At 32.9% G+C, this 18570-nt stretch overlaps 1 protein-coding gene across 1 annotated transcript; it reads left to right on the forward strand.

Annotated features, from left to right (window-relative positions):
- Nucleotides 1-11771: 11771 nt before the first annotated feature.
- On the forward strand, nucleotides 11772-17866 carry LOC113698527 (uncharacterized). The gene is made up of 4 exons (XM_027218375.2): nucleotides 11772-11985; nucleotides 12710-12958; nucleotides 14680-14899; nucleotides 17185-17866. The coding sequence occupies exons 1-4, from the start codon at nucleotides 11828-11830 to the stop codon at nucleotides 17437-17439; spliced, it is 882 nt and encodes a 293-aa protein (XP_027074176.2). The 5' UTR covers nucleotides 11772-11827; the 3' UTR covers nucleotides 17440-17866.
- Nucleotides 17867-18570: the final 704 nt, after the last annotated feature.

An 18570-nucleotide genomic window follows, 5' to 3' on the forward strand; every position in this document is an offset into this window, starting at 1 on the left:
CTTGTTCGAAACTTTAAACGAACCGAATTCGAACGAATTTTTTTTGTTCGATTAACAATCGAGCGAACACGAGCATGTTCGTGAGTTTTAACGAACGTTCGCATGGACATAATTATCATTTGGCAAATTTTAGGATTAATTTTATGGCTGGACTTTTATATTTGGAGGGCAAATTGCTTTGTTTTATTTGTTGTTTTTATGTTAATGTTAGTTATATAGTTAATGAATAATAGAATTTAGTCACTTAATGCTTTAATTATTTTTTAGAATGATTAATGATTTGCATGGTATATTTATGGTTTAAAATAATTTGGATTCGAGCACTTCGAGCATGTTCGCAAACGGCTCGTTTATATTAAACGAGCCGAACACGAACACATGTTTGGAGTTCGAAAATTAACGAACGAACACGAACGTTGTTCGAATCGCTTCACGAACAGAGCTCAAACATGAGATACTCGATTCGATTCGACTCGTTTACAGCTCTACCTTTACCTCTCCCTTTGCCCTTCTTAACTTTATCCCATCTCCCTTCCATCCCTCCACTCCCCTGCTGTCTTGCTCTTCACACCCTTAATTGGAACAGTTTGGATTGTAGTTCTAGATCTAAACAAAGTCTCTACTTTCAAACTAACTATCTTCTCAAGCCTTTCTTCAGCCTTTACTTCAATACTAAAACCTTAAGCACTTCTACTTTTCTATTCCATCCTAATAAATCACTATCCAGCCAAAGTTTCAACCCAAATTTCAAAAAAGAATGCTTTGTATGAACATTTAAAGTCCCTTTTCTCCATTTCTTCATCACCAAATGAAGGTAGTAGTAATTGATTAGAAGAGCACATATTCAAGATTTGTCAAAGATAAGGTTTATGGATGTGAAAATTAATACTCCCCAATAGGTTGATATTTTTTTACCCTAATGCTTTCATTGATGAATCTTGTTTATGCAGACCAAGTAAAAAATTTGGGCAATATATTGGTAAAATATGGAATTTTTGGGTCATTATTGGAGAAATTCAATGGATTTTATTTTTTATTCTAAGGGTCTTGATTTTTGGATTGTTTACAGATTGTAAATTTCCAAAATGAGTTGAAGATTTCTTTAAAGAAACAACACCTAGTTTTGGTGGGAGAGAGATGAGGAAAGTAGGGGTGGCAGGTAGGGAAGAGGGAGGAAGGAGATAAAAGGAGAGGAACGACAATAGGTTGGGGTGGATGGAAGGGAGAAATGTGAGGAAAGAAGACCGTCTAGATGAAGTAAATGTGGAAAATTTGCAACTTACACCTTACTTTTTCTTTTTTACTTTTGTTGCACTTCTTTTTTTTCTTATTTTCATAGTGTTTTATCTACTTTAGAATAGTTTTTAATGAGTGTCTTTGAATTGATACTTTTGCCCTTTAAGTATCAACCATGTGCAAGTCATATCGTCAATTTTAGCCAAAATGTGGTCGGAAATATAATTTTGAATCAAATTGGATGATTTAGCTACTGTGAAGGAAGCAAAATCCAGATTTTAAATGCGAGTTTGCATAAAATTTTTTTGATGAAACATGAGGGACATTTTATGCTAGTTTTTGTTAATAATTAAGTAATTAAGATTCATTTCTCCATGTAATAAATTTAATTATATATTTAAGAGAAATAACAGTACTTCATTTACAAATTATTTTAATTTATCTTTTTTAAAATCAAAGCACACATTGACATTCATTAAAGCACACATTTCTATTCATTAAAGTGCATCTCACAAATCAATGCATATTTTTATTCATTAAAATGTACTAGTGATACAGATCTAAATAAGTTAAGATAAAAAGATTCACACCAACTTGTCCTAGACTCATATAAAAAAACCCCATTGTTAGTTTGAATTTCAAAAGAGACAAATATCCCCAGTCCCTGTGGATTCGACTCTGCTTGTCACTATCTACAGAAATTATATTTTGTTTGAGCAGATATTTATTATTGCACAGGCTCGACACCTGTTAATGGGTTCCAACAAAAATTCATTATTATTAACTAGTTTATCATCGTCATAGTGATTATGGTTGATGAATTTTTATCAAACAACTTGTAAGCAATTGTTTCTTATTCACGCTAATTATTTTGCCAAGAAAGTTACAAGGTATTCATCGGAGCAAGTTCATCAATGCTGTACAAAAAATTTTCCAAATATTCTCTTGGATTGGTTAGAACTTTAAGCTTGAATCTTTACTACACAGAGACATTGAAAATTTGGTTATTCAGTGATATTTGTTCAATATGCTTAGCTGCTCAAGTTTTTTAAACTTAAAACCCATAGGAAAATGCACTTTTCATCCTAAATGTTTGGGGCGTAGATCAATTTTGTCCTGAAAGATTCAGCCAAAATACATTTTATCCTCATAATTTCATAATTTCGACCAGCTGAGAATAATTGATGGATTGGCAACCAATTTGGACGAAACTTCTTATGTGATCAGCATGCCTTGACACTAAACCAAGTTCAATTGACAAAAACCCTCAAAAATCCTTCTTAATTCACTTTCTCTTTTTGTGCAACCCCACAATATTTCTAGGCATTATAACTCTTTCCTTAATCGTGAATCATACAAGAAGATCAAGCCGACACGAAGCTGTGGAGAAAAAACAATGCTATTGCTTTCAATTGAAGAAAAATGTCACTGTAAAAGAAGGAGTTTAACAATATGCCAATCCCAAATTATGATACTTACCCTAAACTTTTTTTTAATTAGTGGTTCAATAAAGTATTAATAATGTAAAATTTATCTTGTTTTGAGCATGATTATTTAGATGTGATCCCTTGTGTTCAACATGGAAGGCTAATTTCATATTTTTCTTATCCTCATTACCAAAGTGGAGATTTGTGTGTATTTGACTATTGTTAAGAGTGCAAGTTTAAGTGTTTTTAAAGGATAGATTAACTGAGGGTGCTGGTATTTATATGCATAAGGTGTATTTTAATTGGGAAAATAAAAACTTGAACAGTACAAAATTGCATTGGGATATCAGAGAGGAAGGTTGGATCATCTAAGGAAAATGACTTGTACGTTGAAATATCCTTTTATGAAATTCTAGTTCAACAATTTGATTATGATCCTTATGAAGCTAATGACAATGAAAAGAAAGATGGAAATGGTGATGGCAACAACAATATGCATGATCATGAAGAAAGAGGTACTGATAATGTTAGAAACTGTGATAAGAATGTTAATTCTAATGATGCTATGTTTCAGAATAATATGGATAAAAATGTTGAATGGTTTGGAGTAGACAATCACAATTCACAAAGAAGAAACTATCATTAGGAAAATTGAAATGGAGGTAGTGACGCATTGGTTGATGGAGATGGCAAAAATATAGTTCCTAATTTAGAATCAGATTTTGAGAGTATTCATGAATCCAATGATGAAAATTCTAGTAAGAAGTCTATTGTTTTCAATCCTAATAACATTAATAATCCAAACTAGAGTTAAAGATGTTCTTTACCAATATGAAACTGTTCAAGTTAGTTGTGCATAACTAATCTATAAAACAAGATAAGCCTAATATGTTTGTGAAACAAGACAAGACAAGGGTTAGGGTTAAAATAGTTGGGTTATACATGCTAGAAATATGAGTGGAGAAAAGAGTATACAAATGAGATCATTTAAAGACAAATCATGTATGGTTTTTAATTGTGATAATGATCTTATAAATTCTGGATGGATGACTGAGAGGTACTGGAAAAAGTTCAGGTCTAATCCTAAGTTAGATTTAAAGAATTTTAACAAGATAGTGGTGAAAGACAATAGTTGTTCTTTCACTAGAGATCAAATACATAGGTCAAAAAGAAAAGTTTTGAATGTCATTCATAGTAGTAAAACCGACCAATATACCTAAATAGGGGCTTATATACATGAAATTCAAAGATTCAACATTGGTAGCACTTTCTTAATAAAGACTATTGATGGTTATAAAGAAACATCAATAGAAAGGCAAAGATCTGAAAAGTTTAACTATGTTTTACTGGAGTCAAGTATGGGTTCTTGGCTAGATGTAGACTCTTCTCTAGAGTAGATGGCACTTTTATTTTTTGAAGGAGTAGGTGTTGTTGATAGTTGTTAGAGTTGGTGCGCACAATAATAGTCTTCCAATTGCCTATGCTGCAGCAAAGAGTAAAAATAAGGAATCACGGGATTAGTTCTTCAGACTACTAACGAAAAGCCAATAATTGAGATGATAGAGTTATTGAGACTATACATAATACAAATAATAGAAAGGAACAGGAATCAAGTGAAAGAGAATTGGAAACATTATTTCTATTGTCTTGAAAATTCCTGAGAGAATATAAAGGAATATGGAGAGAGCACCTGATTGTTTTCCATTCAATTCAAGAAGCAAAATTGTATTTGCAGAAAAAGGGATCTAATAGGTATTCTTTTTCCCTGTACCAATACTATATTTTGGCTTGCAAAAGAAGAATCCGGTGAAGTATGTTTCAAACTAGAGGTGGCAAAATGGATTTAAATCCATTTATCCATCCATATAAACCAACTTTAAATGGATTTGGATGACTAAAAAAAGTGTGATGACTTTAAATGGATAACCATTTAAAACCAATTAAATTAATGGATTTACATGGATTACCCACTTGATCCATATAATTCCATTTAGCAAAAAAGAATGCAATGGGAAGACGACCCAGGACTCACAAACAACTTCTTCCTTCCAGAAAGCGGCATTATGGTCAAAATATTGACAACTGGCCTCAATGAGTTAGTTAACTTTGAGAAGAATCTTTTTTTGTTATTGTCTTGTACTTCCTTCAGTATATTTTCGTATTTTTGTTTTTTGTAGATTTTTCCCTTTAGTTGCTTAATAATCACATGTTCTTTGCCTTTTACTAAGGGCCTGTTTCGAGTTACAATAACTTATTAAAAAGTAATTTTTCAATAGAATTTTTAATAAAAATACTTATTAAGTATTTAAATGCTTTAAAATATATTATTTGGAGATATAATTCAATAAATACTTATTGTATTGAATAATATGTAATTTAAAATTTTTAAATGTATTTATCTCTTTATTTAGTTCATAATATAGGATAAAATGATTAAATTCAATGTTTTATTTTTTAAATCACAGAAGCTACTATAAAAGTACCAAATTTAACCTTTTGCTAAACGTGTTTTTAACACCAAAAATTTTACTCCTAATTTTATGGGATGGTATTCACCAAACATTTTGCTTTTAGCACTTAAAAATGCATTTTTACCAGAAGCACTGCAACTCTTATGGGGAGAGCTTGCGTCTCTTGTGGGGTGTAACCTGGCTCAACTCCAGATTAGTCAGGGCCCAAAGTGGCTATTGCATATCGAGGGATCTGACAAAAAAAAAAAAACAAAGTTACCAAAATATTTAAATGGATTATAAATAGATAAATGGTTTTTATTTAATCCATTTATATCCATCCATTTAGATCCATTTATTAAATGGATTTAAATGGATTGGATAAATTTCATCCACCATCCGTTAAGTCAAAACCAATTATGAACCATTTATCCATATTGCCACCTCTATTTCAAACTACTATATAGTGAAAACCTATTTGAAGTGCTATGAAGAAATAATAATATGTCCTTTGAATGGAGTTAGAACTTGAATGGGTTCCAAGAATTGTAAGTAAAGTTCCATTCCCACTATTGTATAAGGTTCAACAAGCAAAGAAAAAGACCATGAAGAAAATGAATAGAATGGGACAAATTAGCAACTGCAAACATTGTCACAAAAAGGGACATAATGTAAGGTTTTTAAGCTCTAAAGCAAGGTTGTTTGGAACATTCAACTTTAGCAACTGCAAACATTGACGTAAAAAGAGACAAGCAAGGTTTTTTAGCACACTCAACTTTATTAGTTGGTATGTGTAATTGTTATTCATTTTAGTTGTAGGTATGAAGAAAAGCCAATATATCTACTAATGAGTCTTCGAAAAAAAAAAAGTGCTCATTTTACTATTTCAATGCTATTTTATAATGCATTCTCAATTTATATTATATGTTGCTAATTTTTGTAGAAGACAATATGGTAAAAGTAAGTTCCAATTACTAGCAACTTCTAGAACAACAAAACCGAACAAGTCTAGTGTATATTCATTTGTTTGGAACTCATATTCATAGACAAATTAATAAGATGTTAACTAATTTTAATTGTTCTTTTGAATGATGCAGGAGACTGAACAATTGGTTGAGATGGATCTTATAACATGATCTATCCCAATTTGTCTAAATACGTATCAAATGTTTGGCATGGTCAAAGTCTCAAGTGAAATATATTAGCAAGCCATTGCTTGTAACTAAAAAAAGATGCAAATGCCTTCTTTCAAGACTAAAGATATTTATAGGCATGTTACTACCACTAGCAAGCCAAGAAAGGATGCTGCTAGTCCTTTTAGATCGAGGGGGAAAGAGAAAATTTTGTGAATATTGCCTGTTTTTTGTTTTGTATGTATTTATGAACTTTTGGTTTGAAACAAAATTAGGATGAATATTGTAGTTCAAATTGATTTTTATTAGTTATTGGGTATTATATCTTTGTTTATGCTCCTAAAGTTAATCGGGCATCCTTTTTTTTACCTCCCACCCCTCTCCATACCTTTTGCATCTCTAATTGCCAGGCACACACCCAAAGTCTTGTCTTGTCTTGTCTTGTTTGCCCTGTGGTCTTTTTTTTTTTTTTTTTTTTTAGGTGTGTCCTGCAGGGAATGAACTCGTGGACTATTCCCCACCTTCCACAACTTGCTGGCAGTAAGGTTCGAACTAGGGACCTAAAACTCCCTCTTTAGCAACCTCAACCACCAGACCAAGCCATGAAGGGCTCTCCCTGTGGTCCTGTCTAAACTGGAAGATGCTAAAAAATAGGCTAGATGGCCAGCAAATGACATCCACGAGCAATGAAAATGTGAATGGTGGTGAAAAAGGCACATATTACTCTTCAACTCATATTTTCTTTTCCAAAATGACCTTTAGCAAGGCTAAGCCAAAATTATAATTATAAAAAATTAGTGGGTTGAAGTGAAACTTTTTGGAAATGTCTTTCTTTTCACTCTTTGTTTATATGTGATTGTATTTTTATTCTTCCCCAATTCCAAACTTCACATGTTGCTTCACTCCTTCTCAATTCAAAAATTCACATAGATCCTAAAGTTCCAGTCTTTATTCATAGCGTTCTTTTTTCTTTTCCTTTTTTCCTTCTTGTTTTCTCCACAACCCAAATCACTATATCTTTCCTTCTTTTCTTTTTTCCTTTTATTGATTTTTCCTTCTTTGTTTTAAAACTTTCAATGAAGGTTGAATTCAATAATTAAAAGCTTAACAGCTTACAATTTGAGGGGTATAGGCATGAAATTAATGTAGTAATGGTCAATGGATTTTAATATTCAAGAGCAGTTTTGCTCTTTTTTAGTCACTTTAGACCAAATTGAATGCTGGGATCATGATTTACAGAAATATGGATTATGGAATGATATTTTGGTGAGATTTCATTGCTGGAGGCTGCTGCTCACAATGGTGCGGCTGAGCATGCCACTAATGTGGCTGTGTCTAGTACTTCAAAAGTCCCAAAACTTCTATATCTTTTTTGTCAAATCAAGCGCTTACCATTGCACCAAAAGTTATAGCTGTTAGCGAAGACGCAACTTTATTTTCTTAACCACAATGGCAGCGCAAAGCACCGTACCACCTCGGCCAGCATGAGGGGCTGTACCCCTAGTGCTACGGGCTGGGCGGTTAGTCCCGTCGAGGCGGGATCTGAGGAATGTTGCTGATTAGGCCAACATTTTTGTATTTGGCTTATTTAATTAATCATGTGCCTTTTGTTGCTTTCTTGTACAAGAAATAAAAAAAAGATAAAATAAAGTGATAATTTCAGTGGTAAAGAATTCATCTTTATAGGCTTTCTTTTTTACTGAATTTTAAAAGGAAAAATGATTAGGTTTCAATAGGTTATGTGGTTGAAGATGGCTGGCATTATAGTAGTACTAGTATAGAATTTGATAATACATTGGATTGACAGAGCAATGTCCGGTGGTGATATAGTGTTATTGGTGGTGGGATGTGATGCCTGAGAGAAGAAGAAGAAAAGAGTAATTCAAAGGAAGAAAAAAAAAAGAAAGAAAGAAAAAGAAAAAATCAAGACTGAAAATATAAGGATTAAGATGATAAGAAAAAAAAATAAAAGAAAGGGAAAAAGACTAAAAAAATGATGAGAGAAATGATAATACTTGATAGTTGATAGGTCTTTGGTTTGGTCAATAATATAAATGGGGTTAAAATTGGTATTTCATGATTTATCGATTATATATCCAGTCACATTTGCAACACTTTCTAGTTTAGTCAGAACTACAAGAGAGTTCCAAATGATAAGGAGGTCACCTAACTTTTGCATAAACCGTAGAAGGGTTTACTGGATTTATTCCTTAATTTAAATACACAAATATGAACCGTTTATAATGTTACAAAAATAGTGTAAAGCAAACACTTCTTTTAAAACATATAGACCTTATACATTTTCAATCCTATATCCTACCTTCTTTATCAAATTAGCAGAGTTAATCCAGACCATTTTCTAGCTAACAAAAATAAGGTCCATTTTTGTAATTTTAGTGTTTTTTTTTTTGTGCAAAATAAAGTTCCAACTCTAACAAAAAAAATAGGGTCACGTTCAAATCTTCTTTCACAATTCAACAATCCCCCTTAGATAAAAACATCACTTCAAGCTCAATATCAACTTTCTCTCCTTTGCATGTCGTCTATCACCTTTTTAGAGCCAAATAACAACTAGCAAGACAACTAACACCGCCATCATGCCAATAAAAATTTTCCCTCTTGCACATTTTTTCAATATTCTCTTCTATCTAATTTTGCTTGATTAGCAAACCAAGTAAAGGAACTTTTCCTCTTGTGCAAATTGGATCATCAAGCCAAGCAAAATAGTTGCACATATAAAAAAGTATTAATGTCATTTTTCTCAAATCAATGAACTAAAATCAAATTTTATTGTATGTTCATATCATAAAGAAACAATAGATTTCTCACTGGTCATAAAGGACAATCAAAAAACCCTTCTTCCTAGATTATCACTATGCTTACATGTTAAATTTTCTCTCTTTCGACAATCGCATAGGGTAATTGATGACTTGAAACTTCAAAACTTCTACTTCTCATTTGAGTAAAATTTGGAAATAGAGGATAGTGTTTGTTCTCCAAAATTTTTTGTGTCTTCTCGATCTTCTTGTTTGATTTGTGATTGAGGAGAGAGTTCTGATTGCTGGAAATTTTATGGGACCGGATGAAAAAGGGTGGTTGAATTAGGAAAGGATTGTTGAGGGTTCTTGTCAACTAACTTGGTCAACTAACGAATCATGTTGGTCAAGTGAGAAATTCTGTCCAAATCATTCAATTGTCCTCAATTGGTTGAAATTATAAGACTATACGGATAAAATATGCTTTGGTTGAAACTTTACCACTAAAATTAATCAACACCCTACATATTGGGGACGAAAAGTGCATTTTTTTTCCAAAACTAATGCAGCCTTCTCTCTTGACTCTACATAACTATTAAACTTTCACACAAGCAATAGATTGGTTGTGATGTTCACCCCTATGCCTTCAACATACTCTACAAATTCATAATCTATTTGTTGGTTTATCAGTCACATCTCCATTTTTTTTAGTTCCAACTGTGGTTCGAAAAAATTCAACAAGGAAATTAGGGTTTGAAAAAAAAAACAATATTGATTTGATATGAAGATGGAGAGAGACAATGATGGAAAGAGAGGCACAATGGTCATTTACACATCCTTAAACTCCCAATTATTATACTGCAAAAGTACTCTTCCTGCTTTATGAATTATGCCAAAGTTATACCCTATTTACGAAAAAAACTTCTCTGACTTTTGTACCAAGTTTCCCAAAGACATATTCAAGTCTTCACATCTACTAACTTTAGTTTATTTATTCTTTCAACAATAGCCTATATTTATCATAAAAGACGTATTTGGTCCTTTATTCTTATACCTACTTTCAACTTTAGTCTTTTATTAATTTTGTCTAACAAATATTGTTAGTTTTTGGGGACACATAACAACTAATCTTTTGTCATTAGGCAATATGGATTGACACCTCTATCTAAGTGTTTAAAATTGACAACATAAAATCTTATTAGGAACTTCAAAATTCTTTTAGAAGTTAGTTGTAATGCATCTATATTATCATTTTAAATAAACTAACATAAACTTCAATGAAATGCAAATGCATGATAAAACATAGTCTAGTCTTTGTACTATTAAATTATTAGGACAATAAGTATTACATATTGCAAAAAAAAAAAAATTGACTCAGTGATTTTTATTTCTCTATTCCGTACTACTATTCATTATTTTACTCATAATATTATGACTATAATTAAATATTGTACTCTTAATAAGGTTTTTAAGAGGTAATAGATTGGTTATAATGTTCCCCCCCCCCCCCCCCACACCTTCAACAATGCTCTACAAATTCACGATCTTGTTGTTGATTTATCAATCACATTCCCATTATTTTATTAGTTCCAGTTATGGTTCCAAAGAATTCGATGAAAGGAAAAAATTGAGGAAATTAGGATTTGGAAGAAAAACAATAGTGATTTGATATGAAGATGGAGAGAGATGACCATGGAAGGAGTGGCACAATGGTCATTTACTCATTTTAAACTCTCAATTTATTAAAATGCAAAAGCACTCTTCCTGCTTTATGAATTATGCCAAAGTTATGCCCCATTTAAAAACTATGAAACTTCTCTTACTTCTATGCCAACTTTCCCAAGGACAATCTAGTCTCCACATTTGCTAACTTTCATTAATTCATTCATTTTTTCAACAATAGTTGCTACTTATTGTAAAATACATATATGGTCCTTTATCCCTTATACACACCTCTAACTTTAGTCTTTTATTAATTTTTGTCTAATATTATTAGTTCTTCATCAGTTCAATTTGGGGACAAATAACAACTAACATTTTGGTTTTAGGCAATATTGGTTGACACATCTATAAGTGTTTCCAAGCAGCCACATAAAATCTTATTGGGGAACTTCAAAACCCTCTAAGAATTTAGTTATCACACATATGTATTATCATTTTAAATAAAATAACATAATTTCAATGAAAATCTGCTGCAAATTCATGATAAAACATGTTTACCGTCTTTGTACTATTAAAATATTAGAACAATAAGTATATATTACACACTGCAAAAATTTTTTTGACTTGGTAATTTTTATTACTCTATTCTGTATTACCATTCATTATTCCACTCATTATATTATAACTATAATTAACTATTATACTCTTCATTATTAATTTCTACGAAGGCATTTTGAAATTTGAAGTGCTTCATCATCACCTAACAAATAAGGTCAAGTACTCTTAACTATGCAATTAGATTTGCCTCAAGAGTTGCCAGTTTTTGGGGTTAAATCTGGGATTAGATTTAATTAACTAACTTCAAAAGTCTGAAAAAAAAAAGTACTCTTAACTATGCAATTAGATCAACTCGGGTTGGATGTGCTAACTGCAATAGACAAGGGACTATGATTAAAACCAAGCATAAAAACAAGATAAAAATCTGTCATATTGCAATAAATAAAGGACTAAACTGAAACTGGGTGCAAAAATAAAGCACCAAAATTTTAACTCCGCTCCGTATAACCCAAAAATCCCGGTGCTGACCCGATCCGACTTCATAATGGTTGTTTACTTATTTTTAGCTGGTTATAAAACCATATACAGTTTTTTTTTAAAAAAACATGGGTCGGAGCCGGAGCCGGAGCCTGTCGAGGTCACCGTCGTATTCCCGGAGAGGCCACTCCCGGTCTCGGTCTGCGTCTCCGGTCAGTCACCGGTATGGTAGCCGCCGTAGTCGTAGGGACCGCAGCCGGTCACGTTATTCCAACTCTCATAGCAGGTCAGCCTACTAAAAACCCTAACTTCTCTCTCTCTTTTTTTGCTCTCAAACTTTAATGCTAATTTTTGTTCTTTAATTACATATTTAAGATGTAGTTGCAGATATTTCTTAATTTAATATAGATGTTTTGGGTCCCTGTTGCGGTTTCTGTTTTGCTGAGTGTGTTGTACGCTGTGCTTCTGGTTTGTACTCTGCCTGGGATGGTTTTGGAATTAGAATGCATTGGTTAGATAATATTTTGAAAGATTTTTTGTGTTTCAAAATGCCTGGAAAATAGGATTGTCTTGAGTTGGTGAAGGGTAACTGGACTGATTTCTGTACAAAATTTTATCTTGTTATGTGCATTCAACACCACGTTTAGTACAGAAATAAGATACAGTACAAATCCACTTTCCAATAAGTAACGCGACTTGCGTGATTTTGTCACTAAATTTCCCTTGACATCGTTGCTTTGACAGTATTAGTTGAGTCGTAGAGCTTTAACACTCTTGTATAAAATCTTTTTTTGATAGAGAATTTAAAATTTCAACTGCCGAGAACTTATATTGGCTAATATTAGGTTTGTCAGAATTGTTAGTAGAATTGTTTGTTTGAATTTTTGACAGTCTTGTACACAATCTTGTTTTTGATTTAGAAATGAAAATTTGAACTGCTAAGAACATATAGTGGCTAAATTTAAGTTCGTTTCACCAATAATATGACATTAGGTGCTCTCATCTGACAGGCGAAGAAGTCGTTCAAGTAGTTCTCATCGACGTAGAAGTCGTTCAAGTAGTCCTCGACGACGCCGAAGTCGTTCACCCACATTGAGGCGCCGAAAGAGCCCTTCTCCAACACCTAGGCATCACAGGAGACAGAGAAGTAAGAGTTACTCGTTGTCACCTGTTAACAAGTCTCCTAGTTCTAGTCCGGCATCATCTGAGCTCAAGAATGCCTCAGAAAAGACCAGAAAGGAAGAAGAAGAGAAGAAAAGGTATATCTATTTCTACTTTTCTTCCTGATACTTTTAATATCTATTATATGCCAATGACATGTATTATTTATTCATTAAAAAAAGAGCATAATATCTTCTTAAAAAATCTAGGCCATGCATATTTGTTTGACCTTCATGGAGTGTTGGATTTTTTTTAATCAGATTTTATGTTGGACCAAATTGTAATCCATCTGAACTGACTCCCTCGATTCCCTATAGTATGTGGTGTTGAACCTATGCATTTACAGAATTGGAATTTTAGCAATGCTAAAATTTGGGTCTACCTTCATGGCATGATAATTTGACTTATGCTCATTGCATGACTATACAACTCATGCTAATTTCTCCATTCTGCAGCAGAGTAATACATATGGCTATACGAATTAAAGAAATCCAAGCATTACCATTGTTTATGTAGTGTCCTACCATTGTTTATGTGCCTTTTTTTATTTGATCTTTTTGTTGAAAAATAAAATTGTACCTAAAAATTGCTTAAAAGTTTGCTTTATGCTTGTATAAACTTGAGAAGTTGACTTTCTTATTGAGAGTGTGGGAAATACGCAAAAGCCTTTTGGAAGGTTTGTAGCTGTTTATACTTTTACTTTTTTTTCTGGATTGCTTATATTTCTTACTATTAGTCTTGATTTGACTTACAATGTGACAACTTTCTGCGACAAGGTTAGGAAAGAAAATTTCATATAACAGGTCTGTTGCTGGGGAATCAAAGGGGAAAGATATATTGGTGATTGGAGTGCTTAAATGTTCTTTCAGTTAAAGTATATTTAGTCATTGATATCACAGTTGTGCCTTACATAGGTAGTTGTCCAAAAATCAGAACTGAACAATCTTGGTGCAGGTGGATGACAATGCCAGAAAGCTAAAAGATGACAAAGGAATTGGCATTGAGAAAGAACACATATCGTGCATAGCAGCTTTAATGATTGTTGATGAATTTAATTTTACACAAAAAATATTTATGATTAATGACCAAGTGTAGGAGGATTGCTTCCAAATGTGTTCCTACTGTGAAAGATGCTCATAATTGCCCAAATGGATTATCTACAGGAAGAATTATTTGCTTTTGACTGGTAGCAATAGTTGTTTGCTCTGATGAGATATTAGGTTTTCATGATCACTATGTGTAAAGCCTACTTCCTTCATCCCACTGTCGAAGTTAACAGATGTAAGCACGCGTTTTAACTAAACAGTGTGAATAGATTTCCATTCTTAAAAATGTACTAGCTATTCTTCCTTTATCGTTCCAGCCATAGTTTGTGTATGTAGCTTCTAAATGGTAGAATTATAGTGTTGAAGAAACTTCATTTGGATTTTGTAAGGTGACAGTCATTTTGGAATCAATGTACTAGATACCATCTAGATTAAGGATTCTTTTGTGTAGTTACCATACCCTAAAAGGATCATAGTCTAAGAAAATTTCTGGTCTTAGTGTGCCATGTACTATTTGAATCTAAGTCATGAGAGCTGGAATGATTTGACAAGAGAACTTTTGTGGTTTTAAATGCTCTGATTTATGTTTGTGTGATATGTTACTGATGGTTCCCAAGATTTATGCAGTTTTGAATACTTTTATGAAACAGCCAGAATACTAGTTAGCTGGCTAGCCATATAATTATGAGGACCCAAACCTAGTTCTGCTAATCTAGGTAATGGAAGAAACTCTTCTTATTCAAGTTGGTTCAAGTTGCTTCTTGTGTTCTCAGACAACAGCAAGAAGAAGAACTGAAAAGATTAGAAGAGGAGACTGCAAGGAGGTTGGAAGACGAAATCCGGAGGAAGGTTGAAGAAAAATTGGCTTCGGAAGAAGTTAAACTGGAAGTATTAAGAAGGATAGAAGAAGGCCAGAAGAAATTGTTTGAGGATGTTGAAGTTCAACTGCAAAAGGAAAAAGAAGCTGCTCTTATGGAGGCAAAACAAAAAGAAGTATGCATCTCATTCCAATTTCCACTATAAGCTTCTCTTTTTTATCTTTTTATAATTTTTGTATCTATGCTAGACCTTTTAGACCATTATAAACAATCACAGATTAGAAAAAGTTGACAAATTTTTATCCATCTTCACTTTCTTTCACTATGAAAAGGAGAATTAGCTTTAACTGCATTAAGCATGTACTTATTCTACTCTACCACAGAAAATGAACCAATAAATTAATTTATCTTCAATTTCATTACTGAGAAAAAGGGTCTCTAGTTAGCTTCATAATGTATTAGTTCATTGGGTTCCACGTTAGAAATTTTGATACAGTTGGCTTGAGGAAATAATTTAGGTGATTAATATGCTCTCCTAGTTTGATGTTTTATTTGAGAAATTCTATCCATTTTGATTTGGGCAATAGGCTCTGTTTTATCCTTCATGAAGCAATAGCTGAAACACATTGAAAAACAGTTTTTATCTGAAAATGTCTGTCCATAGTGTTTATTTTACTTTGTTGGAGATTTGAAATACATATTCTGATTTTGAAAGGATATACCAGCAAGAAGAATGCTTTTCTAGGCTAAATCCATTTTCCGGATATAAAGATTGAAACAGTAGTGTGGGAGTATTTGTAATTAAATCCCTTTTATACTCCTAAGAATATTTTGAACCACATTAAAAAAAAAAGAATATTTTGAACTCTTTTTCCCTCTTAAGTTTTGGGCAGTGTAAGTTCTGAAGGACATAGACAGGGAAAATTGGTCATCCTTATTTTTACTCACTATTAAGTGGTGAACTAATGATAACACTGCTCTAGTTTTTCACATTTTCAGTGGTAGTCTATGATAGCTTAGGGCGCTAGGCATGCGAGTGTAATCTACCATGAAGAAAAAAGTAGAAGATATAAAGGATAAATATTCTGTGAGGAGCTTGATTCCTTAAAACAAGGCTGTGTAATGAATATGTTATGTTTTATTCTTTTAGTGTTATTTTACTGCAAACTGGTGCTTTAGAATCTGGGCCCTGCTGATGCAGTTGTTGTGTCAAAGAACTTTTTCATATATTTCAATAATAAAAATAATTTGTTTTCACAGACAAGAAAAAGAAAGGAACATATGCTGTTAACTTCTTGATATGTTGACAAAAGTCTTACAAATAACATGATATTAATTGGAAATGTGATCATGTGGTTTTGGATTTAACTCCATAATTAGCACAGAGGATGTTTTTGTTTGTGACCTCGTAACAATTAGGGGTTTTCTTTAAAAGGCCTATGTCGGTGGTTCAGATTAACATCTTGATAATCATGTTCTACAGAACTGTGATTCCCAGTTACTAAATGAGATTCAAGTGACCTCTCTCTCTCTCTCTCTCTCTATCTCTCTCTGCGCCAATCATTTTTAGTTTTTGGTCTTATTTATTTGCCCCAAAAAAAAAAACATTAGCACATTGGTTTCTGCATTGCACATGTTTTAATGTTTATACTGTTATTTATTTTTGTAAAATCTGCATAAAATGAGTTAGAATCATAATACAAGAAAATGAACCTACGCTATGTACAAGTGGTTTGAATCTTAGACTGTTTGATGATATCTCTTTTTGGTTTAAGTGATCTTACACTTATTTCTGGTGCTGCTTCATGATTGGTTCTGTAAATACATCTTTGGGGAATATTTTGATGAGACATCTTTTTTTCGTTTCCGTCTTTTGGGGTTCAAGTTTGGTTGGTATGTTCATCATTGTGATATTACAAAGACATGAAAATAAAAAAATGGCTATCTTGTAATAGTTAACAGATATCTAGTACGAGATTTATGCACTAGGTTTAAGTTGAAGCTTAGGTGTGTCAGATGTATGCTTCACATGGCAGTGTTCCATGTCGTTTTCCTGTTATTTGGTTAGCTGTAACCTTGGGCCTGTGGCTTATGTTGGCTCTGCCAATATTTCTCTTTAAATTCTAAATATCTTGGATAATGTGCATGTTGAGGCTCAAAATCAGGAGAAATTCATCTTCTGAAGCTTTAGTTGATTATCTATTTCAGTAGAATTTCTTGAAAGTCCCTAGGTGCTCTTTAGCATGCAATGTCATTTTTTTTTCATATATCTGATTAGAAGAAGTATGCTGCATGTACTGTTGCTAGCAGTTATTAGCTGCAACATACAGCATAATCAAATTTACAACATGTATTTCCCTCCTTGTTATAACTTTCTTTAATGTATATTAACCGGCATTGCCTAAGTGGTGTCTTAATTCTGCTGTCTTGTGTTTGAACATCTACTACATTGCATCATAGGAACAAGCTCGAAAGGAGAGGGAAGAGCTTGATGAAATGCTTGAGGAGAATAGAAGGCGGGTAGAAGAGGCTCAGGGGATGCTCGCTATGGAACTTCAGCGAAAAGACGAAGAACGCCATCGGGAGTTGGAGTTGATTCACAGACAAAAAGAAGAGGCTGCTCGAAGAAAGAAACTGGAAGACGAGGAAGAACACGCGAATCAGATGATATCGACCAGCAAGAGCAGATCTCGATCAAGGTCTATTGGTCTGTGATTCTGGTTGAGCAACAGTAAGTTCAACAAGGACGGGCTTCATACTCTTCTTGAACGGTCTACCCTCCAAAGGAGGCTGCCTAATGCTGGTGAACAGGGGACGCATTTATTGAACAGAGTTGTGGTTTTGTTGAACTGCAATGTTTCAAGCATTTTGTTGTGGTTTTGTTTTCTTTCTAGATGCAACTTTGACGTGGGCTTTGCAGCTAGCAAGTTTCAGGACCATTGATTTGAATTGCAGTTTTAGACGTATTGTAGACTGATATTTGGTTCGTCAGAATGACGCGGGAATGAATAGTCTGTATCGTAGTAGTTAATGGTATTCGTTTAGAGAACTTGGGACACTGGTAAAATTATGTTTAAAAGTTTCGAAGTTTCTCTTGTATCTATTTTTAGCTCTTTTGATTTAAGCTTAAATTATTCATGAACTTTTTTTGTCAAGAATATTTTCAAGTTTTCTTTTTAATATCTAAATTGTTATGCTTCACGCGAAATATATTACCAATAAAAAAAGAAATTATGTATAAAACTTTCCTATGTGTTTTATTTAAGTTTTGGCAATCAGAATGGTTTCTTTTAGTTCATTTCCGCCACATTTGGAAATCAAGAATGGATTTCCAAATTGCTTGGGACAAGAGAGCGGGTGAAAATACAATGCCAAGAAAAAAAAACAGTTCGCAAGCTCTTTTACGTGTCACAACTTATATATAAAATTAAGTATATATTTTTTGAGTAAATTTTATATATACTAACAATGTATATATTATCTCTGTTGGATGTATGATGCATGTACAAATTTTAAATTTTAAATTCAAATTTAAATTAATATATTTAATGATGAAAATATACACACACTGTCAGTGTATAGAAGATTAATTCATACTTTTTTCTAACAAGCAAATTAGGTTAAGCACATTCCAATTGAACTTTCGACGACCTTTAAATGAGCGAAGGGGCAAATTCCCAGTTTAGAAGATTGTGAAACGTACGAGTAATCAATTTCAACAATTTCCTCACGAAACGAATGAAGGCTTAACAAATTTGTTCAAGTACACGAAAACAAGTACTTCAAGAATCGAGGGGAGGTTTCGTTCCGTCTACCTTCCTCATCTGGGCCGCAAGCCAGGAGTAA

Source organism: Coffea arabica, chromosome 7c (genome assembly GCF_036785885.1).
Source record: "Coffea arabica cultivar ET-39 chromosome 7c, Coffea Arabica ET-39 HiFi, whole genome shotgun sequence".
NCBI classification, from domain to species: Eukaryota; Viridiplantae; Streptophyta; class Magnoliopsida; order Gentianales; family Rubiaceae; genus Coffea; species Coffea arabica.